Source organism: Solenopsis invicta, chromosome 1, assembly GCF_016802725.1.
Source record: "Solenopsis invicta isolate M01_SB chromosome 1, UNIL_Sinv_3.0, whole genome shotgun sequence".
Lineage (NCBI taxonomy): Eukaryota > Metazoa > Arthropoda > Insecta > Hymenoptera > Formicidae > Solenopsis > Solenopsis invicta.
Window position 1 is genome coordinate 31,609,601 of NC_052664.1, and position 23,128 is coordinate 31,632,728.

At 37.5% G+C, this 23,128-nt stretch overlaps 2 protein-coding genes across 12 annotated transcripts in view; one reads left to right on the top strand and one right to left on the bottom strand.

Moving 5' to 3' along the window:
• The window catches only part of LOC105201574, a 269,202-nt gene that overhangs the window by 214,796 nt on the left and 31,278 nt on the right, over positions 1–23,128 (bottom strand). For 4 of the 6 annotated variants that reach the window (XR_005576645.1, XM_026134486.2, XM_039459088.1 and 1 more), the window contains exon 2: positions 5,711–5,789. The exons of the other annotated variants lie outside the window; for them this stretch is intronic. Coding sequence is in view for 1 of the 4 variants with exons in the window: in XM_039459286.1 (XP_039315220.1) it covers positions 5,711–5,718 (8 nt within the window). In the remaining 3 variants the exon portion in view is untranslated. The remainder of the gene's footprint in view (positions 1–5,710; positions 5,790–23,128) is intronic. 6 annotated transcript variants of the gene reach the window in all.
• The window catches only part of LOC105201579 (hormone receptor 4), a 193,311-nt gene that overhangs the window by 120,885 nt on the left and 49,298 nt on the right, over positions 1–23,128 (top strand). Inside the window, exon 1 of one of the 6 annotated variants that reach the window (XM_039457829.1) lies at positions 5,783–6,412. The exons of the other annotated variants lie outside the window; for them this stretch is intronic. The gene's annotated coding sequence lies outside the window, so the exon portion shown is untranslated. Of the gene's footprint in view, positions 1–5,782; positions 6,413–23,128 lie in introns of those variants that run through there. 6 annotated transcript variants of the gene reach the window in all.

The following is a 23,128-nucleotide window of genomic DNA, read 5'->3' on the forward strand; positions in this document are numbered from 1 at the left end:
AGACGGCAGCGAACGAATCACTGAATTGCGCGATGTACGCCAAAATGCGCGTGAACAATATATCTAGAGGTGAGATCTCGATGGACTGTGTTTGAGCGACGAGCAAATGTAATTTCAATGGCATTCTTGCGCAACGCCTCGATCGGAAAGATCAAGATCAAGAGGCGTCGCGTACGGGGACACGTGCGAAAAAAAATCATACGAGGATCACGTGGCCATGGGCGAAGCGTGATTTCAACGGTGAAAGTTTTTCGGTTATCGAACATCGTGGCCTAGACCGTAAAAAGAATAACAAGAACGCGTGCAGAACAGTTGTCACGGCTATGTTACTCACACGTGGCTTTCTCTTTCGATTTCGCATACAACGGTTAAGACCTCTTTTTTTTTTAGACGAATCCTTTATGCCCGTCGACGAGGGAGAACAAAAGATGAATTGGTAAGGAAATTCCAGACGCGAATCAAAGGGACACAAGAAAGCTTTCGTACACCCCAAATGCCCCAAACGTAACCTTATATTTTATTGTTAACACGTAAATAATAAATGGCATAAATATATGAAATAAGAGATTTTCTAAAATCTCAAAACAAAAATTCTTTTTGTTTTTTTATATTATGGTAAAATGTAATTATTACAAATTTGTTGATCGGAAAAATGTAGATCAGTTTTGGATATACCGTACGGCAGAATAATCTTTTATAAAATGAAAGCATCATATATCAACTGCAAGTTCTCTAATAACCTATACAAGAAAGATAAAATGCAATATTAAAAGTTTTAGTGACGATAGATGGAATATAAACATGCACACAGCGAAATTGCTATTACCATCAAAATATCGAATAAAGCTTTAGTATCATGAATTGCTCTGACATACGGAAAGATATTAAATAAAATGATGTCTTCTATACCGTTGGTTGTTAATTTTTCAAAATAATTCGAGGATAAATATGTTCTTTTAAATCTATTTAAAAACTGGCAAAATTGATTCAAAAGAATTGACCTAAATTTGAGAGTACATATACATAAATAAGATATTAAAAGATGTGCGAATGGTTCAAATTACTTCGATAGTAACTTTATAATTTATGCGATATATATTCAATTTATTAGTATAATACTCTTACACTTGAGTATTAACCAGTGTCTATCATCAATTTGCACTTAACATTTCATTTCTTTCAAATTATTTTCTAAAATCCTTGAAACTATTTTTCTCGTCTATTAAAAAGGATTTGCAACGTCATTGAAAGTACTTTATTACGTTTAAATTACCATATAATGTAAATTTGATTTGAATTCGAGGCGATTCGATTTGACTTCGCAAATGCTTGAGATTCGCACACTTAAGCCCATTCAATATGAAACGCATAACAGAGCGTGAGCATAACACAAGATCGCCAGATCAATGAACGTTCAGTACACGGAAAGAATGATTTTGCTAAAATATCTAAGACTTTAGCTGTATACAGGTCTGAAAATAATTTTGTTAGGTGATAAAAATAATTATAAGCGACAGCCAAATGAAAACGAGACAGACTGTATAACGACCATTTTTCCATCTGTCTCGTTTTCATTTGACTGCCCCTTGAACTTTCAAACTGAGTAGAAAGTTCAACATGATTTTTTGCAGCACTGCTCATCATGCTTGAACATCTGCCACAATTATTGTGACCATCTAATAAAATTATTTTCAAAGCTGCGCAGATCAGCTAAATATTTCTTATAGATACTTCAGTAAAATCATTCTTTCCATGTATATAGTTGCAAAATTGATTTACATGAGATTCTCAGCGGCCTTAGGCTATGCTTAAGCTGTACTACGCATTTTATGTAGAATGAGCCTTATAATTGTAAAATAAACAAAAAATTGATCCAGTTTACGTAACATTCTTCTCATGGTTGACTGATATGAGAGAAGGTATTCGAAGTATGTTTCATCAAAATATAAATCTTGCAGTTTTATCGGATGGTTCGATAATCGAGCGAGCACCAATCAGCTGACCGGCGAAAATGGGGCATCATCCGCGTTACTGCGAAGGGGGAAGGTCGCGTCGTTGAAATACAGTATTTCACGAGATGAAGCTCTCAAATTGCAGATATCGATAAGTTTCTGCAGAAAATCTCAATATACTGTCAAATTACTGCGATATATGAATAAACGAAAGAAAATTGACTCGAAAACCTATGAATTCTCAAAGCGCCTGATGAAAAACTCTTGAATAACATATTTATTAATTTAAATTTTAGAAGACTGATTGCTGCATAGAATATCCAATTGACATTATAAGGGATATCTCATATCATATTATTGCACATTCGGTCAATATTATTACTAGTTATCTTTATCGGGGAATAAAACGTCTATGCTTTATATTACAACGATGAATATAATATTAGATATTTATGTCGCGATATTTATTTCTCGGCTAAGTCGGTCGCGTCGCGACGACGCGCGACGCTCTTTCCGTTTCACGCGCGTGAATAGCGTGAATAGAGAGTCACGATGCAAACGGCTCGGCTCGAATGTGGATGTGGATGGCGGCGGTGGCGGTGGCGGCGGCGTGGCTCGTTGCAACGGCGGCTTGGCGCGGCGCGGCGCGGCGCGGCGCGGCGTCGAAGTTCCCCTACTGGAGAACGTAGAGCGCAGCGCGCGGTTGCTGCCGTTTTACGAGGAGGGTTCTCTCTTCCACTTCCACGGCTCCTCCACCGCACGGCGCGGCGCGCCGCGGCGGGTTCTCCGCTCGTCGTCGGTGAGCGCGAGCGAGGCAGCGCCGGTGCCCGTGGCCGCTGTCCCAGTCGTCGCCCTACTTTGTCGAAGCCAACTCGAAGCTCGACACATACTCGGCGGTTTTACACCTCCTCACGGCACGACGGCGGTGACAAACGTTTCATGCTCGCGTGGCGGACACACACGCGACGCACACGCGCACGGACGACGCGTCCCCGCGGCGGCGACGACGACGCACGCACGCGGCCCGACGACGACGAGGTCGAAGAAGACGCGGCGCGCGCGATCGTCGGATCGTACCGAAGAAGCCGGAGGAGTGTCGCGAGTCTCGGAGGTGGTGAACTTGCCCCTTCCCCCTCTCCGCCAGTGGTGCTGGTACAGACAACGTGGTGACGACGACGACGACGACGACGACAACGACGACACAATCGGTATCGACCGCGTGCAAAACACCCTCGATCCTCTTCCCTGTGCACGCTCGATCTTGCCGCGCGCGCGTGCCGCGTGAATTCCCCATCGTCACGTGTACGTGCACCCAGAAAGAAAGAAAGAAAGAGAAAGAAAGAAACCGGAAGCAGCCGGTCCCGCGAGAGGCAGCGAGCGAGCGGATCGGCCTACCCGCGTCTTTGCATGTGTATGAGTGTGTGTGTGTGTGTGTGTGTGTGTGTGTGTGTGTGTGTGTATGCGAGTGACCTACGACAACCTGCCGTCCGGTTTCGGCGCGCCACCCGAGTGTGACGTCCGCACACCGACCCGGCCGAATCCCCCGCGCTCCACTTTTTCCACGGAGGTCACGACGGAGTGTGCCGCGCGTCAATTCGGAAGGTCGGCCAAGTAGGAGGTGGTGCATTAGGTGGAGCAAGGTGGAGCGTTTAAATCGCTGGTGGTGGAGAGTAGGCGGTGGTAGCGCGCGCGCCAGAGAGATCGGACATTTCTAGAATTATTGGCTGCGGACGTTGCCCCCCGCGTTGACACGCGATCGCCCGTCGTCCCGCGGTGTTTTAACGAGGCCGATCATTAAATTCGGAGAGAATTTCGCGGCGCGAAATGTAAACGTTTGCAGCGTTCGATGAGCGATGCCATTGACAATTGATCGGCGAATCGGAAATCGCCGACGCGACGAGGGCGACTTTTGCGCATCGAGACCAATAAGTTTGAAGGATTCATTTAAGATAGATTGAGAGAGCCGATCGATCGGTCACCGAGTCGCAGCGAAATACTCGCGTCGCTCGTTCGCGTCTGTGCGGCGCGAGGAGAGAAAGTACGCGAACTCTCGAACCGGAAGTGCCATCGAGCGAGAATATTCAACGCCGCGCGGTTCTGCCTCTCTCTCTCTCTCTCTCCCCTTCTTTCTCCGTCTCTCATTCTTTCTCCCTCAAATCTCTACTGCATAATCTTTCTTTCTCTTTCGCTACCATTTACGTAAACCTCGCCGCTCGAAGAACTCTACTACGCCATGTGCATTCAGATTATCGCGGAGTAACCTGCAGCGGTGCGCGGACTAATCCCCCTGCGCATTGTTAAGTTGGCGGCGGCGGCGGCGGCGGCGGCGGCGGCAAACGATGACGTCCAGATGCGTGCCAACAACGTGACCAGCTAAGCTGACCCACCGCCACTTCGATCTCCAAGCGGAAACACTGCCAATTAACAGCGAACCGACCTAAGTGCGCGCCGAAAGCGATCGAAAGCTCTTTGCCTTGCCCGCCGACTCGCCGTGATTTCTTCTCCCCCGCGAACACAAGCTCGACGACCACGGCCAAAGTCACACGCGGGTCCTTTCCGGGTCGGGCATGCGCGACGGGCCGCGTGTCCTCCAAGCGGCCCGCGAGTCCAACGAAAGAAGAGACCGGAAGAGACTCGTTCGGTGACGAACGCGACGCAAACCACTGCCGCTTCCGAATTTAACCAAGAGACACTGCCATTTTTGGAGGGAGACCTATCAACCGTGGTCAACTCGTGGTCAACTCGCGGCCAACTTGCACTTACGAGAAAGGAAGAGGTGTCGAAGAAAACGATTTCGGGTACCGTCTACGAGTGACACGATTCGGTAGCCGCGCCAAGGTATCGCTGTGACTTCCCGCTAAACGAAATAAAAGAGAAAAAGGGTGATCGTGTTACCTAATCATCGTTCGATCGCAACTGCCATTTTGATCCACGCACGCGCATGCATATACAGCGGAGAACGATCCGCGTACAACACGCGTGCAAGAAGTTTCGTGAGAAGAGAACGAAATTGGTGAAAATTAATTAGAGTGAGATTCATCGATCTTCGACGTTACTTGAAAATCTCATTGCTCTCGAGTTATCGAGAAACCCGGTGACGTTTCGTCGTATTCGAACGCAGGCGATTTTTCGAAAAATGAAACTTGAAACCGAATCTTGCGAACGATTACGAATGAAAGAGCAATAGCCACCCCTCGAACAAGGAGCGACGATCGCAGGGGCGAATCGCATCGAACGAGATCGTGCAGTATTATTGATCCACGAAGGAGACTCGTTACGTGATACAACCGGAGATAACATTAATCTAATGAATTAAGCGTTATCTGTATGTAAGGATTCGATATCGATTTGATAGGGCAGCGATCAAGTGCATGCCCGGCGAATCGGCTCTGCATTCCGTATTGATCGATCGGAAGCGCGCTCGGGTTAAATACTTGGAAATTACGAAGGTCTTCGTCACTCTGTCGTAGAACTCGTACAGTCGGTGATCGCTGATCGAAATCGAGAGCGACGATAGCGAGTGTATAGAAGGTTATCGGAGTAAAAGTTGGATCGACGCCGTGGCGAAGAATCATCGACGAATCATCGACGTCGCAGCTTTCCACGGAATTACGGTGATAACTCTTACGAGTTACGGAAGCACGAAGAGAAAGAACCGTTATCGTTTCGTGACGCGAAGGAACCGGAAAGCCTAGAGCGGGGCGGTACAATAGACGAGCCACCGCTATTATTATTGGGACAAAAGATAACCCACTTACCGATACATCTATATACCTAGAGCGCGTGCCCAGTGCTCGTTCCACTGCCTTTCCGTCTAGACGAGATCGTCCAAACCGTCTGGAAAAAAAAAGGAATTATTTATAGATTATTTACAGATCTCGACAAAGCCTACACGTCCAGCGCAATTGTTGTCTAGCTTCTAATATCACTCCGCGTTCGCTTTAAATAATACTTCACTCGATAGCTTCACTCGACTAGTGATTAAAGACGTAACTCGCTTCGGTAAACACGAGAAGTTATCGTGTTCCTAGTGACTCGTAAAACCAACGGCGGCAGCGGCGGCGGCGGCGGCGGCTGCGAGGGTGGCGCATGGTGTCGGAAGTGTCGGACAAATGAGGAACAAGTGCGCGTGCAAGTGCCTGAGAAAACGGACCAGGCGGCGGAGACGCGTTTCCGACTGAAGCGTCCGGTGCGGTGCGGAGGAGGTGAGAATTTGTGCGTGTTGGTGTGCGCGCGTGGTACCAGAATCCGTGGTGACGAGACGGACCACCGGTTCTCCGATCCACCGGCGATACCAGTCCGGGTTGTTCGTCATCGATATCGCCGTGACCACGTGCTTATCCCCTCGCCTCCCCCCTCCCCCCTCCCCGACGATTCCTCTTCGTCGGTGCGAAATTTCGAGGAGACTCCCGCTCGCAGCTACGATTTTCATACTTCGGATGTCTTAAGTGGAAAAAGATGTAAGTTATAAGATGTATAAGTCGGTGTAGGGCGCAATCGCGCCCTGCACTCTTAGGGTATTCCGGAATAGTTGATAGAGGTATTCCGCCTATTGGGAATCGTAGACGATAAACGTAAGATAAGATTCGACATTTTGAATGCAAAGAGGGGTTATCAGTGATATTATGATGTATGTGTAAAATACACAGCTAACCAGTATTTACGAGTATTTATGAGTCATCATTAGAGAGCCAATTAAACGGGATAATCAGTAATATTTACAAAATAGCGCATAGTACTTTGCTTCTGTAACATGACAAATGCTGCAAAGTTAATTGGAATTCATGCGGCGTTTAACGTGCTCATGATATTGTAGTTATCATTACGTAAATTATCAACGCATTATTTTACTCTTTGTGATTCGCGTAATAAAGTGTACTATATGTATAAAATATTTTATTTTGTTTTGCCTCGAATGTCGCATTATAAAATTAACAGAATGGTAACATTTGTTATTCTATTTTCGAAGTAAAATTTATTAGGACTGCGACAATCGTACAAAATAGGGAATACTTAGTATTTTTTTGTTTTTTCTTTTAAAACCGGACGTTATTCAAATTTGTGTTGAGTTTTCAACATATTCAAATGTTAGTTTGCTATAATGTGATGATGTTATTTAAATATTTTGTGTTAAATTAATATTCAACGTTTCTTAGTGTTAAATAACATTTATGAACAAATAAACAAAAATAAGACAAACATAAAACTAATGTAAAATCGTAAATTTTTTAAAACAAATAATTAAAATGTATGTGTCAATATATTATAAATATTGATTTCACTGAAGGAATATATGTTTTTACAATCTGTTTTTAAATTATGTCAAAGTATTACATTTTTAATACTTAATAGTTATACAGACTTTGCTACAAATAACTCATGACAATTATTTCCAATTTACAGCCGATTAAATATACGATCGAAATAAATATATGATAACAGTGGAACAATGATGCAGGTCTCTAAACGAATAAGAATGAGAATGGAGAATTCCGAGTTCGAATCTTCATCAGTTTAATTTTTCCGTCACCTGCATTTGCATTACCATTTCTATCCAACAATTTTGTTACAAATGATTAATATTACTATTTGTTTATTATTCTCTCTCTCTCTCTCTCTCTATATATATATATATATATATATATATATATATATATATGTATGTATGTATGTATGTATATGAATGATACGACGTAAGAATCCGAATTACACTCGAGTTCGTAAGTTCGCTAAGTTGAAGTGACTGCGCAGATCAATCATTCCTGCGGACAATGATGGTTTAATAATGAGCGAGATAGACCTTGCCTCTAGTGTGTAACCAAGTAACGTGTCATTGTTGAGAGAGCACATGCGAAAAAAATTAATGTTAATCGAATGCAAATCGCGGATGATGTACACGCTCAACGGTGAAAGGTCTAGGTCGCCACTGATTGAGATTTCTTCCGGTAAACGGAAATTTGTGAGGATTAGTTAGACAAACTGAGATGAAGGACGAGGTCCAAACCCGCCTGATTATGCCTTCGTCGCACCTTACGATCAGGAAGAACGAAACTCGTGGGTAAGCGCAATGCTGATGCAAGCATTGAAGATATACGGTCGTAGATAAATCGAGAGAGACGAAGAAAAGAGGTTGGAGAGAGAGATTGTTTTTTAACGAATTCTGTTAACCTTGGCGAGGCCATTAAGAGGCATGAGAACATCTACAATAAAGACGGCCGTGTATACGGTATACGTAATGTCCGATTGTAGGTTTCTCGTGGCGATCCTGCATCGATTTTATCGCCAATTTAATCGCGGTCATGTCGTTTGACCCTGAAATACCAGAATTTGTTTAATTAATTAAATCTCTGGTTAGGATTGACCGAATACAATGGCATCTGCTTGAGGCAATAAAATCGGAAATAGAAAAAAGTCATGAAAAAGAGATTTAACATGTTGAACGTATTTAAAAGTTAAAAGCAACGAGCGCAAATATTGAGGGCACACTGCGACTTAATTAAGTGCAAAATACTTATACATATCTCGATACGTTCGTTAAAATGCGATCCGCAACGTTGCACTTGTACTTCTCGGTGTTTGTTAAATGCGAAATGAAGTCAGGCGTGCGAATAGCCTTGAAGCGAGTAGTTTTCAAAGCATAAATCAATTTATGTATCATATATATGTTTTTTTTTTTGTCGATATGTTTTATCATTAGATTTAAACTTATGACTTATTAAGTTATCATTATTATTCAATTTTTTTTTTATTATATAACATATATATTTTCAGTTGCGTACGTTTTTTAACGTGCACGGATATCTAAGTATAGATTGTTACACAATAATTGGTATAAGATATTTAATTATGTCGCTAGTCATGAATAAAAACATTAACTTACATTCAAAACAGAATGCTTAAATGCTTTACAGAAGAGCTAAACAAAGCCAATACGTCAATTTACTTAACATATTTTTATATTCATTTATGAGCAATTACAATTAATTAAATCAACGCTCTCCTCATGAAACACTTTATGTAATGCGGTACAAATTAACTTTTATCTCTCACCTTTTTCATCCGATAAATCAATGATTTCTGTCTAGCAAAAGTAATAATAAAATGTTGCAAAACTCGAAATAACTTTGTGTTTCTCATGTAGATACGCGTTTCCAAATGTAATGCACAGATTGAGAGATTTGATGATTATGATAGGTACATTGCAACACGATACGTTTGTAGGGCGTTAATTAGAATGTTGAAACCATCCGTGTTAATACCGTTGCATTAAATTGGACAGATTGAGAGCGGCGCGATAAGAACAGCGCGCCGCGCCGTATGAAGCACGAGAGCCGAGTATTATGCAAACTTGAAGTTTATTCTGGCGGATGAGCGCGCAGTAGTCCATGGCGGTTCTAATCCAAGCTGACTTTGCTCGCGGTTTGTAATTTCTCGGTGACCATGATACGCGCGAATCACACGTAAATCACACACATCGGAGACACGCCAACACTGATGCGAACGTAAATATGCGTTACTGTACTAGCGACCTTAATACGAAAGATGCATGACATTGTAATAAATTGAAGGACACGAAAGCTAAGATAAAGATCTTGATCGAAACCAATTAAATCTAATGAAAAAAAGTGTATTTATCATCGCGAACGGTTAGAGATGGTACAACTACTTTTAATGATCGATCTTCCGGTTGAAAGAGCATTGTCGAAACTTTCTTGACAATTCTATTATTTATTTATTTCTTTATTTTTTTTTTAATGAAATCAATTGCATTGAAAATAATTTCTGATAATGATTGAAATTTACGTCTCTTTTCCGTTGTAAGAGTTGCAACATTATTTCATCCTAAACTGACGAAGATTATTTTTAGTGGATGAGTAATATGCGAGGCATATATGTAACGTCACATTTGGGGCGTTCGTTGAACCGCTTATTCATCGTACGATTGCTGTTTACAGTCAAACTTATGTTCACAATGGTGAGATATCGGATCAAGTCAAACTGTATTTGGCACGTAGCTCGTGGCACTTACAGTCGAATGTTGAGTCGGAGATCCATATAACCTAATTAGGGTACACAAATAACGCAATCGCTAGCTACCGCGGTATGTTTAACATGACCGAAAAGCATACCGAAATGTATCACCCTCGAATTTCGTTGATGATGTACAAATTCCAGTTCGATGCTTTTGAGCATATTTTTAACAGCAAGGATAAAACGTGCTGCATACTCGCCATAATTAATACTAAATTAATTTAATAAATAATTACATATTTCAAGAAATAATAACATACTATGATCATGTTAATCATCTTTAAGTGAGATTAAATAGTATTCGATAAAACTTTAATTTTATAAATTTTTGCAAAAATATAAATTGTATCGCAGTTTTAAAAACGTAAATCATACTCTGACACACGTTTATATTCCGTGCCATTATTTGCACTTTATCCGACATGCATTTTTAACTAAGCGTATGGCGGAAAGAGATTCGTCCCGCAAATGATATTGGAATTATAACAAGATTATGCATAAATTAATGATATTTTAGACCTATACAGAATTTTTAAGCACAGAAAATTGTTTTATTATAAAATATAAAATAGCAACACATTCCTCTTAACAACCCTTTCTCGATTTTGCTGCTGTTCCTCGCAGTTTTCTGGAAGAATTGATACATCTTCAAATCCCGAGGGTGAAAAAAATTATTCTCTCGCATGAACCGCGTCCGCAAAACTATCGCATACAAGTGAAAAGTGAATCAGCCAGCGCGAAACCAGTTTACAAAAGATTTAAAGAATCGCACAAAGACCAGGGCAGTTATTCTGGCGGATGAGTACAGGTCGAGCACGTTCCCAACTTAGTCCAATCTTCTCTTGGGCACTCGCCCTCTCCCCGATGACGGAGGTTGGGATAGGTCGGGTGTAAACGCTGCTGCAGCACGAATGCATGACGCTCTACATGCGTAGTGCGCGCACTATCACCCATCTACTCACATAATACGCGATATTGTGCACGAGGGCAATTATTAACCACGGTCAATTCTCGTCGAGGACCTCGATGTGGATCGTTGTCGGCGCCGCCATGAGAGTGGCTCTTATCGCTTGGAAAATCTATCGTGGCCGTTTAATTGACGATCGTTGAGACGCAGTTGCTATAATCAATTCTACAATCAACGTTCTCCACAGGATCCGTAAAATATTTAAGATAGAATAAATGCACGGATATAATACAACTTGGAACGACCAAGTTCTAACTTTTTCGTCGTATTCGAGTGACGTCTATTAATGACGAGCTCTATAATTAATTTATCTCCCGCGCATTAGAAAGATATTATGAGCGAAAAAAATTAATAAATTGTACAATTTTAGTTAAACTTGCGAGATACAATGTATTTTGTATATATCAATTTATTATTCTGGTCTAACGTGTCTTCTTTTGCGTTTATGCCTTAAGAAGAGATTAAAATACGACTAGTATACTTTTTCTCTTCAGCTTCTTTCGGACATTTTGAGATCCTCTGGCACAGAACACCCGTGCTACTTCGGGAAACTGAAATTTTAGTTACGAACCGTCTCTGACCTTTGACCTACTTAATGAGATAAGATCTAAAATTTCAACTGAGCTAGCTAGCTAGCTAGCTAGCTAAGAGTGCTTTGCAGATCATAATCTAGTAAAGAGGAATAATAATGTTGTAAGATGTATGGTTGTGTTTTCAGAACATTGTCTTTGTAATCGTAATACGTACGTGTCAAAACGCGATTTGAAAAGAAGAAAATGTCAAAATCGTAAAAACAATGTAACACTGCTGTTCTGTTTGAATTTACTATACGATCATGTTATCAATTTGATCAAAAAACTCTGCAAAAAGAAAACAGTATTTTTCACAAAAGAGATCTTGCATTAACAGACGAAATGATCAAAGTGTCATAAAAACAAGCTTTTAAATAAAATATTAATTGGAAAATAAGATACATATTTCAAATAATCTCATGCAGAACAGCAGAATGATGAATCGTCTCTTAATAGTCAGATTATTAAATATACAACTACACTATTAATTCAGACTTTGTACGCGGAAAAGACCATTTTATTACAGCTAGATCTAAAACTTTAGCTAGATCAGAAAATAATTTTGGGCTATCAAAATAATTATGTAAGAAGCTCAGACGTGATGAGCAAGGCTGCAAAAAGTAACATTCTAGCTACCAACTTGAACATCTGACACGATTATTTTATTGGTAACAACCTAACAAAATTATTTTCAGATTTGTATACATAATTAAATTTTTAGACACTTGAGCAAAATTGTTCTTTCCGTGTAAATTTAAGCGCTAAAATTACTTTGATTATATTTTGTGAGCAGTATTAGCTGACTTGATTTCATTCATAATAAAACAGAGAAACGACGTAACGAAGATACAATGTGCGAGAGAAGGAACGCGAGTAACGTGAGACCGTGACGAAGTGCATACGCGCCGACACCGATAAAATAAACTACTCCGGACGAGCCGAAAAAGCTCATCGCCCGCGCAAGCAACGGTCATAGCTGACCGTTCTCGGAGCGCGGAGATCTGACCCCGAAAACGCGACGTCGTCATCGCCGCCGCGACTTCCACTTAGCTAGTAATAATCGCGTTGCCGATTATAACCGGCTAGATCCCGACCTATGGAGGCCACGTGCGTAGAAAACAGATAACGACTCAGCGAATTCTTCTTCTCGCGCCTCGACCTATGCCAATCTAAAACTAAATATACACTCGCTTGTAATCGTGAACGCGCAGTAAGCACATGCAAGTGCATACCGATTCGCACGCGGCTTTTTTACGAGTTCTTAGACCAGTTAATCTCGCGTTTTTACATACTTGTCTATCTAAATTGGATGCTAGTACAATTGTATGTATATTTTCTCATGTGGGAACAGTTTTGTATTAAATCAGCTTTTTTAATGTGAAGTCAATTTTTTACGAAGTCAAATATCAAGTTGAGACATTAAATATTTGCGTACAAAAACAACGGTTTTGCTAAAGTATTTAAAATTTTAGTTAGATACAGGCCTGAAAATAATTTTGTTCGACCGTCATAATAATTATGTAAGAACTTCAAGCTGGTTGCCAGAATGCTAAATTTTTTTGCAGCATTGCAAAAAAATTTATTGAATGTCCTTCATTATTATTTTAATACTCCAACAAAATTTTAGATCTGTATTCAGCTAAATTTCTAGATACTTCAACGAAATCGATCTTTCCGTGGACATCGTACTTAATTCTACGGTATATAAACATGTGTTTAGCATTAATTACTTAATAACTTACTTGTGTACTCAGTGGTAGACAAATTATAGTCTATAGCAAATGATATTGCAGATATTAGTAAGCAATCGTATAAAGATCTCGACATCGGTCGAGGATTCTCGTAATTAATGTTTTCAATTCACGTCTGTGTATGTATTCGTATCACTAACGGCTTGAACACAATATAAACAAATTTTCACAATTTTCGTGATTATCTCAATGTAAAATATGAAAATGTTTAATTCAATATCAATTACAGAAATAAACTTGGGTAGCAAGTTGATTTAAACAAGTTAAAAATTAATTTACAAAAGCATAGAGTAGAAATAGCTTTATTTATGAGAAATATTACTAATGGGCATCATTTCATAAAACCGAAAAGCTATCGTTTCAGAATAAAAGATATCGACGAATGTGACGTTGATTATCGGTTCTGTCTTGGAAAAAATATCACGATATAAGTAGCACTGTTTGCTATTGATATATCGAGTGTACACTGATACGTCAAGAATATACTACGATATCAGGAAAATGGCACAGATGGCTCTAAGAAAACTGGCATATAGAATAATTTTATAAATTATAAAATACGAATTAAATTCTTACTAAAGCACATATTATCTTCTGGCCATTTGTTTTCGAAATATATATTTAGGAATATATTTCGAAGAAGTTTTAACAAGGAAGAGTGAAATTTACCGTTATTCTTAAAAACAACGTGAAAAATAATCAATTTTACTTGCGCATCTTTTATAAAAAAAAATTATAATTAAAACTATAGGAAAGAAATTTTTTTTTTTTTTGTATATTACGAAGATGCAAATCAAGGTTGTACGTAATTAACGTTTCTTGTATTTCAATTGCTAACTAGACACGAATGTAATGACGAAGTTGCTCGAAAGATGATCTAAACGTCTTTTGAATGCCTTTACACGACACTGTTCCTTCTTAGCAGAATTAGCAGAATCGTGAACGATCGCAAATTGCGACAAATATTATCTCGAGAATCCCCAATGACGTCATTTGACCCTGACACGTGCAGCGACGAGTACCGGTATCCAAATACGCATTCGTTGCGAAAAGGAAAGAGAGAGGAGAAAGAGAAACTCAATCGGAAGGTGCATGACACTGCTGGTTCATGAGTCGCTGCGTCAGTGTATCGAAAAGATTTAATGACTCACGAGAAGTTCATCACACGATAATCGTATTATCGGAGAACACGCCTCCACGACCAACTAAAGAGCAACTCTCGAGAATGTTTTAGTAGCGATTCCCTACTGAATTGTGAGAATTTGTTGTTTATATGGCATATCTGCGAAGCGAAATCATTACCTAATATAGCAAACGTTAACTTTCTTCACGATTTCTTTTTTGAACAAGGCTCTAAAGAAGCAAGAGCTTGCGATTTATAATTATCGTTCATGAAAAAAGTCGTTAATTTGAGCGATTTGAATCTTCAATTTTATCATTATTTCTGTGTTATTCTATTAAAATATTTTCTGCTTGAAATAAAAGATTTTGTTATTTTCTCGTGTTATTAAGGTTGTTTATAAAATTCATTAAATATTTAATTAGCTAAGGAGTGCGCACAATAAAAGGAATAAGAGACAGAGAATAAGAATCAGTTGAATATAAGATAAGTTGGCGGAGATGCCACACTCAAGCCTTCCTTCTGAAATAACTTTATCATGTCATGGAATTAAGCGACGAAAAGTTGATATAATATTCTTAAATCCTTTATTTATTCATACAAATAAAGCAACTACAATTTTAATATTTCAAATTTTTGAGGAAAAAAAATTGGACAAGTCAAAATTTGTAACTGTCAAGAAACATGGCTCAAAACTGTGTAACCTGGTTTTAAAGTAAATATCGAACCACTGAGCTTAGCTATTGCGTTATTAAATATTATAAAGAGCGTTTTCCGCGACTTATCTTTCCGTATTCTTACAAATCTTTATCGATTCTTATTAGTATCGGATTTCTCTTTTATTGTTATAGCTTCCCAACAATTTAGTGCACACTTATGCACGCAGATTAGCTAATCTCTAATTCATGGATAAACTATAATCGAAGCGGCTTCTTCCCCTAACTGGCTTCTTCCCCTAACTAGCATCTTTCCCCTTACTTCAATAAGGAACGTTTCATACATTTTTCTTGTTCAACATATCAATTATTCCTTATTCTCTGTTCCCTATCTCCATTTATTGCACAGTCTCCCCCTATAAAATCAGAAACATTCGTGCTATCGGCGCATGTCTAAAACAAGTACGAACAACTTCGACGTCTTATATCTTCAATCACGCTTCTCAATATCATTTTATGTAGCTCTATAAGGATCGAAGTAAGATATTACAGTACTAATGTTGTTTTAAGAGTACTCTGTAATTTCTTTGCAGGTTACATAAAATTATTATTAGCGATAAGACTGTAAAGAAAGCATCGATTTTATCGAACGCATGTTGTTATGACCAACGAAATCGTATAAGACCTCCTACCATAAAGATGATTGTTTATCGCGGATAATATATGGTGAACGCTCAACGTGACTCGCAATGTCGACACTCCGTTGAGGTCGACTCTCATGGACATTTTACGGCCTTACAGCCTCAAAGAGCTTTCGCGAGAAATCATCGTTTCGCGATATTAGCGGCTGTCAATCGAGAAAAATGGTGAAGATCACGTTCTTAAGAATCAATGCAACAAAGAAATTTAAAATGCTTTAAAAAAAAGCAAAAAATATTGATAATATTTCTGGCTTTATGAAGTTTTTTGATACTTATTTTGTTCAAACTCGGGGAACACTTTATTTTAAATTCCTTTGCTTGGAGATAAGAAAAACAGCAAATTTGAGAAACTTATTCGCACATTCAAATTTAAACGAAGCAATTTACAGCTACAATATGCAATATTTATAGAATAAACCTTCATTTAATTTACATGAATTGTGCGTGCTAATCGTGCGCTAAGATACACACAAATGATTCAATGATTAATGTTGTTGATACACGCAAGACTTGTTGCGCTATTTCTTTTTTGCAAGAGCCACACAACTCTGCAAAAAGAACATTTCTGTTTTTTTAAATAATGGAATGTCAATCTTTAACACAATACTTTACAATAAAAATTTATTAATTTGTATTACTGTACTGTAAATTTTACGAAACTATTACAGCGCCCGTTTCTAATTAGCATGTATCTAGAGAAAAAAATTACTTGATTTAAATAAATACGTTAGTACGATTCGAATAGTTAATTATATCAAACCAATAATATTTGTTTGACGTAAATAAGTTATTCGAATAACATTAATAATATATTTATTTGAATCAAATAATCTTTTTTATCAATGTAAATAGTATTCTTGGAATTGAGACTAAGCAACAAATTTTTCTAACGCGATTGATATATCACGATTGCGAATAATATTTGCTTCTTCGAACGAGGTAACGTAAAAATAGCGCGCCATTGGGAAAACAATGCGGAAAGCGCTATTGGCTCATAGATTCGTCCGCGAAAATGAAGATTGCAGGCCTCCGCGCGCCTATTGACGGCTGTTTTTCGAGGCTGACCGCTTTGTTGACACACCATTCTCCGCTAGCTTCTAAGAGCCGTGCCACCGAATATCAACGTAAACGAGGGTACAAGGAAACGTGAACGAGGGACCGATATATTGGCCGCGTTCTCTTGGAAACTACAGAGATTCTGTATCCGTGATGGAGAGACCTTGTGCGCGCCTATTCGCGTTACGCAAACCATCGCGCGACTGCGCTATAATTTATATTCGAACTATACTTAATACTCCTGCATTTTATTAGCGCTTAAAATTATTTACGAAAATCACGTGCTCTTCCTAGAAACGTAAATTATGTAATGATTGTTTGCCAGATATTGAATGCACATTATATTCTGTCCCTATTAGCGCTACAATATTCCTAAAATATTATACGAATATTATTAACATTATAATATTAAAATAATATTCTGAGAATATTATTCCCAGAAGATAATATTTTTTTTTAATATTACAGGAATATCGTATTAATGTTATAGGTTTGTTTTATATAACATTTGTGGAATATTATGAGAACGTTCTATATTAATATTATTTTTGTTTAAAAACTAATATGATTTATTGCATATTATATGCATAAAATATTCATAACTTTATAATTATTACATTAAAAATTACAATATTTCCGATAATTTAAAATATTAAAGTAATATTATTTATTTCTTATATAATCATAATAATATTCATATAATATTGTTAGGAGTGGACATATAATCACTTTTTATTAATATTAAATATTATTTAGTATTATATTTTAAATAAAATCAGAAAAAACATTATACGAAGATATTAACTATATACGGCGTTAATTCTCATCTCGACGAAGATGAATTAGTTGCGAAGTTTTATTTATTATATTACATCCAAGTTTCATAATTTATATTTCACGAGTCAATAATTTGGATCTAAAATTTTTAATGCATCTTTTTTCCTCGGAGTACGATTTTCACTTGTACACCGCCGTCAATCATAACACATATCTTAATGAGCAACGCTAACAAGCAACCCTATCGAGAATTGTGCAGCCGCGCGACACGTAACCGCGTAAGCTCTTATCATGGACCGCGATCGAGAACATTCCCGTAGAGCGCGCAGGAGATAATGACCGGTGATTTTTCAGGGATCTCGCGGCACCGTTTATTTTATCGACCACGGTCGACACTGATCCCGAGAAACGCCTTTCAATTTCTCGCGCGCGACCTGCGAACGCCGCCGCCACGCAGAGGCACTCAAGTTCAGAGCTACACTGACGCAACTCCGTCGCCCAAGGTATCGATGGTCGAGAAAATTGCGAAGGTTAAAGGCCAAAAGGATGCGGGATTCAATAGCGATTGACTGTCATCTTCGCTGGCTCATGCGCGCCCTAAACACGATACAATATCATACACTGACAAAAAATTTCTAAATTTTAATAAATATTTATTCGAACAGTAATAATGAACTATTTACTTACGGTATATAAATATTTAATTTAGAAGAAAAAAGTAATACTTGAATTATTGGTTCTTGTACTAAATAAATATACATTTACATTTAGTAAATATTTCATTAATACTGTTTGAACATTTATTAAAATTTAATAATTTTTCCCTCATTGTACAGGAATACAAGCGATTCTCTACTATGTAATTAATTTTATTTTAACTAATACAGTCTTCTCTAGTAGTGTTACGTAATAGATTATTGAAAAGAAAATCCTAATCTTCTACGATACGGATTTTAGTTAACAGAAGGATGATACTATGGAATCGATAACCGAGTAATGGCCCTACCTTGCTTGAACTAAGGATTTTTCATATTTGAAAATTGTAATACGCATACGGCGTGTAACTAAACATTGTAACACTGAAGATAACTTCAAAGAGAGTCGAAACGTTCGCCTATCGTATACATAAAGAATAAACTTTGTTTGAATAATTATCTGATAATATTGTTGCGCTCTTTTAACTGCGCTGCACTTTTACTAGTCTTGTCTGGCACATTTTCGTTTTTAATTTCTCTTTAATGTCGAAATACCAATCTTTTTCTAACTACAAATGACCAAGCAGATTTTTGCGAGTTAAGCTCCAAGAAAGCGAATATAAAGAAATTTATATTTTTCTCATTTTTTTTCGCGCGTGAACCTTTATCTTAATAAAATTTTGTAAGGTTTAATCGTTTCGATATTCGGTCTTAACGAAGAAAATGAAGAAAATTCCACTGCTCTTCTTATTTTTTGAAATGTTTAGAAGGAAAGAGACCCTCCACGCTAATTGCTCGAAAAACCCGTGGGGAAGCCGCGAAATACTATAAGCGCGCGCGCACGCGTGCACACGTACATAAGTACACACGTTGGCGGTGCATGCCTGCCGGTGTGATTGACATTAGTAAGTATGCCATGGCCGACCGCTCACGGTGTGTGCTGGTACGAACGACTGCAGCACTGCCCACACCGCCACGTACAAATGCACCGGCCGCTCGGCGATCCTGCCGTACGCTCCATCCTTCTAGAACACGCTTAGAAAAATTCTCGAAAAATCACGTCTGTTCCCGCTTGTTTCCGCTTGTCGATAGAAAATCGATTGTCGGCCTACCGTCGATGTCCGTGCGACAACAGTTTCGCCGGATCTTAAAATCTCCTAAAGTTCTACCTACGTAAAGTTCGTTCTGCGCATTTTTACGAATTTTAGTACTCGAATCGAGATTGTCGATAAGTTTAATAGCATAAAATTTGGATACACACATGAATAATGATTTGCACGATTAGTTTTGACAATGGAAAAACAATTGTGAGATATAATTTTTTTATATCAATTGGATATTTTAAAAATTAATTCTAATATCAAAATTCTAAATTTTAAAGAACGATAAGATGCGGCGTATAACTAGACAATGATTGAAATCGATACGATAAACAAAATAATTAATCATGTTATGTACTTAACATGTAAAAACGAAATTTATATTAGAAAATATTTTAATAAAATCTAGTGTATGTACATAGATCTAATTGTAAGGTTATTTTGATATGTACACTGAGAGAGAAAATATACTAAAACAAAACAAAATTATTTACTCGATGGGTCCTAATAGCCTAATTTACTTGTAGTCAAGTTAAAAATTTCTTAATTGAAATATATAAATAAAATGAGAAGAATGATTCTTAATCAAGTAATTTTTTCTTGTAGTTTTAGAAAATATTCAGTGTTGGATTATTTTTATATTCAAGATAATCAGATTTTTTTAATCTAAGAAAACAATTTAATTTTAAGTTTAATAATATCATTAGCTTATGTAAAATCATGTAAATGTAAAAGATGTTTATGTTGAATTTAAATTTAACTTTTATTCAAAAAAAAAATTTTTTTCTTTCAGTGTAGAATTTATTATAGAATTTCTATTATTAACTTTTTCGGGATGTAATCTTTTTGGAATACTCTAACATACGATAGCTAAAAATTATTCAAAACATTCTACGCATCTGCGAAGTTTTGCAATGATATACTGAAAACAGGTTTCGGCGAAAGTCCTTGAAAAAATTACTTTCTCGAATAATTATTAATTTTTTATTTTTATGTAACTATAGAGATATATAGTACATATGTATGTATTATAGTATCAGATTTTGGCGCGATTTATATTTCATAAATATAATCATGTGTTGTAAATTTCAATCCTGATTCAGAACGTGCTCGTAAGGATGTTACTGCGCTTTTCTTCTATTTTTATCATTCATTAAATGTAAAACGAGGCTAGAATGATAAAAAAGTGCGCTAACATCATAATAAGCGTATTCAGAATACTTACTGCATATGTTATATTATATTAAATCTATAAAATATTAATCTTAATAAAATGTTTAATATATATTTTTATTAATGAGCAAATTAATTTAACAGTAGCGAAAAAATATAGATGATCAATTTTGATTTCTCCGAAATGAGAAAATACGCGATTGCAATGTTCGGTTTGGTTCTTGATTGCATGTGCAGCAAAGATTCCACCTCCGAGAATTTCACGAAGCCCATCTCACGCGGTAACGGAGCCGGTATATTCGTGCGAATTGCACGGCAATAAAGAGCTGCGCGTGTATGACGTAATGTAACCCTGTTCCCTCGAAGGACACAGTTTTCACTGAGTTCGATCTTCCTGTAAGATGGTATCGTTTCGCCAAAAACCGGTATTTGTACAGTGCAGTGCGAGGAAGAGCAACAAAAACGAAGAGAAATAAGAGATTATTATATTTTAGAATAAATTCTCTCTCTAATTAAACAACAATTAAAATCATTGTAAGCACAATATAATTATAATATTCATAATATTGAACAGAAATATCGAAAATTAATACAGAAAATTAATACAGAAATATCAAAAAAAGATTTTCAAAAATACTCATGTAAAAAACGGAAAATGTGTATAAATCAATGATGGAACGTAAGAAATGTTTTTTAATTCTTACGCCAATTAATTTGTGATCTTTATATTAACGTAAATGTTCTAAAGATATATTTTAAAAATTAATAACTTCGTTAATCTAAAAAAATATAGAAATATTGCGATCTCACATTTTCATCCAGTAAATAACTTTATAAGACCCGATGAGAAAAATTACGATACAAAGGGGATTTGTCAGCGATGACGAGATAGCATAAAGTTCTTTTACTTTTACTTTCAAAGAAGTATCCGTCCGTATGTTCGTCCATCTAGGTCGCCACTGCTGCCTCCTGCCTTCCGCGCTCGCCGAGGGCAGGCCCGAAACTTTCATCAGTGACTTTCGTTACTTTCTTATCGGTTAAAAGTGAAACACCCGACGGTCCGGCTATACGTGTCTCTCTTTCACTCGGAATCACGGTGGACCATCTTCCGCGAGGACAGGGACGCTGCACGCTCGATTATCGCGTAAGAGTCGCGCCAACGAGAGTGAAATCGCAATAAGAAAAAATTGATTCGAAAGTACTCGTCGCGAGCGTTGTCTCCATATTCGGAATTTAGCTCTCTATGTTCAGGATTCGGGCCATGCCCATCATTTGAACGAAATATTGTTATCCGAATGAAACTCGAATAATAATAACGTTATATTTATAATTTTATGCTGAATAAGTTCAAATACACGCAAAATTTTAGAAGTACGTCGAAATGTCAAATTAGGATCTACTACTATGGGTTTTACCGAAATTTTAATTAAATTCCTGGGAATTTTTCTGGATATTGTATACATTGAGAAAAAAAAGTTGTTAACTAAAATTTTTCACTCGATTACATTTCTTCAGTTCAAGCATTTATGTATTTAAATTAAATATATAAATGTTTAAACTAAAGTTCAAGTATTTTATGTATTTAAAGTTAAGTTACATGTATAAATACTTGAGCGGAAGAAATTTAATCAATTCGAAAAATTCGTCAAGTTAACAGCTTTTTGTCTCAATGTATAGACAGGGAATTCATTTAGCAAGTCTCTAAACTTCTTGAAATAGCAGCGAAACAAAAGGGATATACGTGAGAATGTAATAAAAGAATAAAATTACCGGTTCTTCGGCATAACTTTATCTTCACGGAAGTTTTATCGCGTCCTGCCATCCTTGACCTTCGTTCTTTTCAGGTGTTTTCAATAATGAATTTGTCGACTATTCCGATTCCCATCAACTGACGTAAAAGACGGTCACCGTGAAGAATTGCATTTACTATTTTGTCATAATTCAGATTGAGATCATCGTTTTAAAAATAAAATTTAAAATACTTTGTCCGGTTGTTTTTTTTTTTAGAATTCATTTCAATTAATAAATACATTATCTTACATGTATATGCGATGTGAAAATATCACATCGCATATAGATTATGAAATGTAGTAACTATGTTACTGTATCGCATTTAAATAGTTTCGATGTTTTTTTTTATTATTCTCCATTTCAAGTATCTCTTTCTAAAAAAAAATCTTTAATAATCTGACACTTAATAATAAAATCTAATTTTTCAAACGTATCATTCGCCGATTTACATCGCGTCCTCTTAAATGTTCAAAGCGTCGGCTCCAAAGTTTCGTGATTCATCGATGTTGGTCCCGAAAGAAGAGAAAGTCTCGTGCACGAAGTCAAATGTTTTTTCATTCCCATTTATCCCGTTATTCGTCGTCATTCACGTAAAAATAATGTCGATCGTAAAGCGATCGTAAATCGATCTAATCGTCGATCCAAATTTTCATCCCTCCGATTGTTCCAATAAAACTCGCGAAAAACTGAAATGACCCTTCCGAGGATCGTCGTTTCTCGCGAGAAGCGCTCGAGAGAGTGAAAGTTCCCGACGCGTTTATACGTACGCACGCACGTACGCATTCG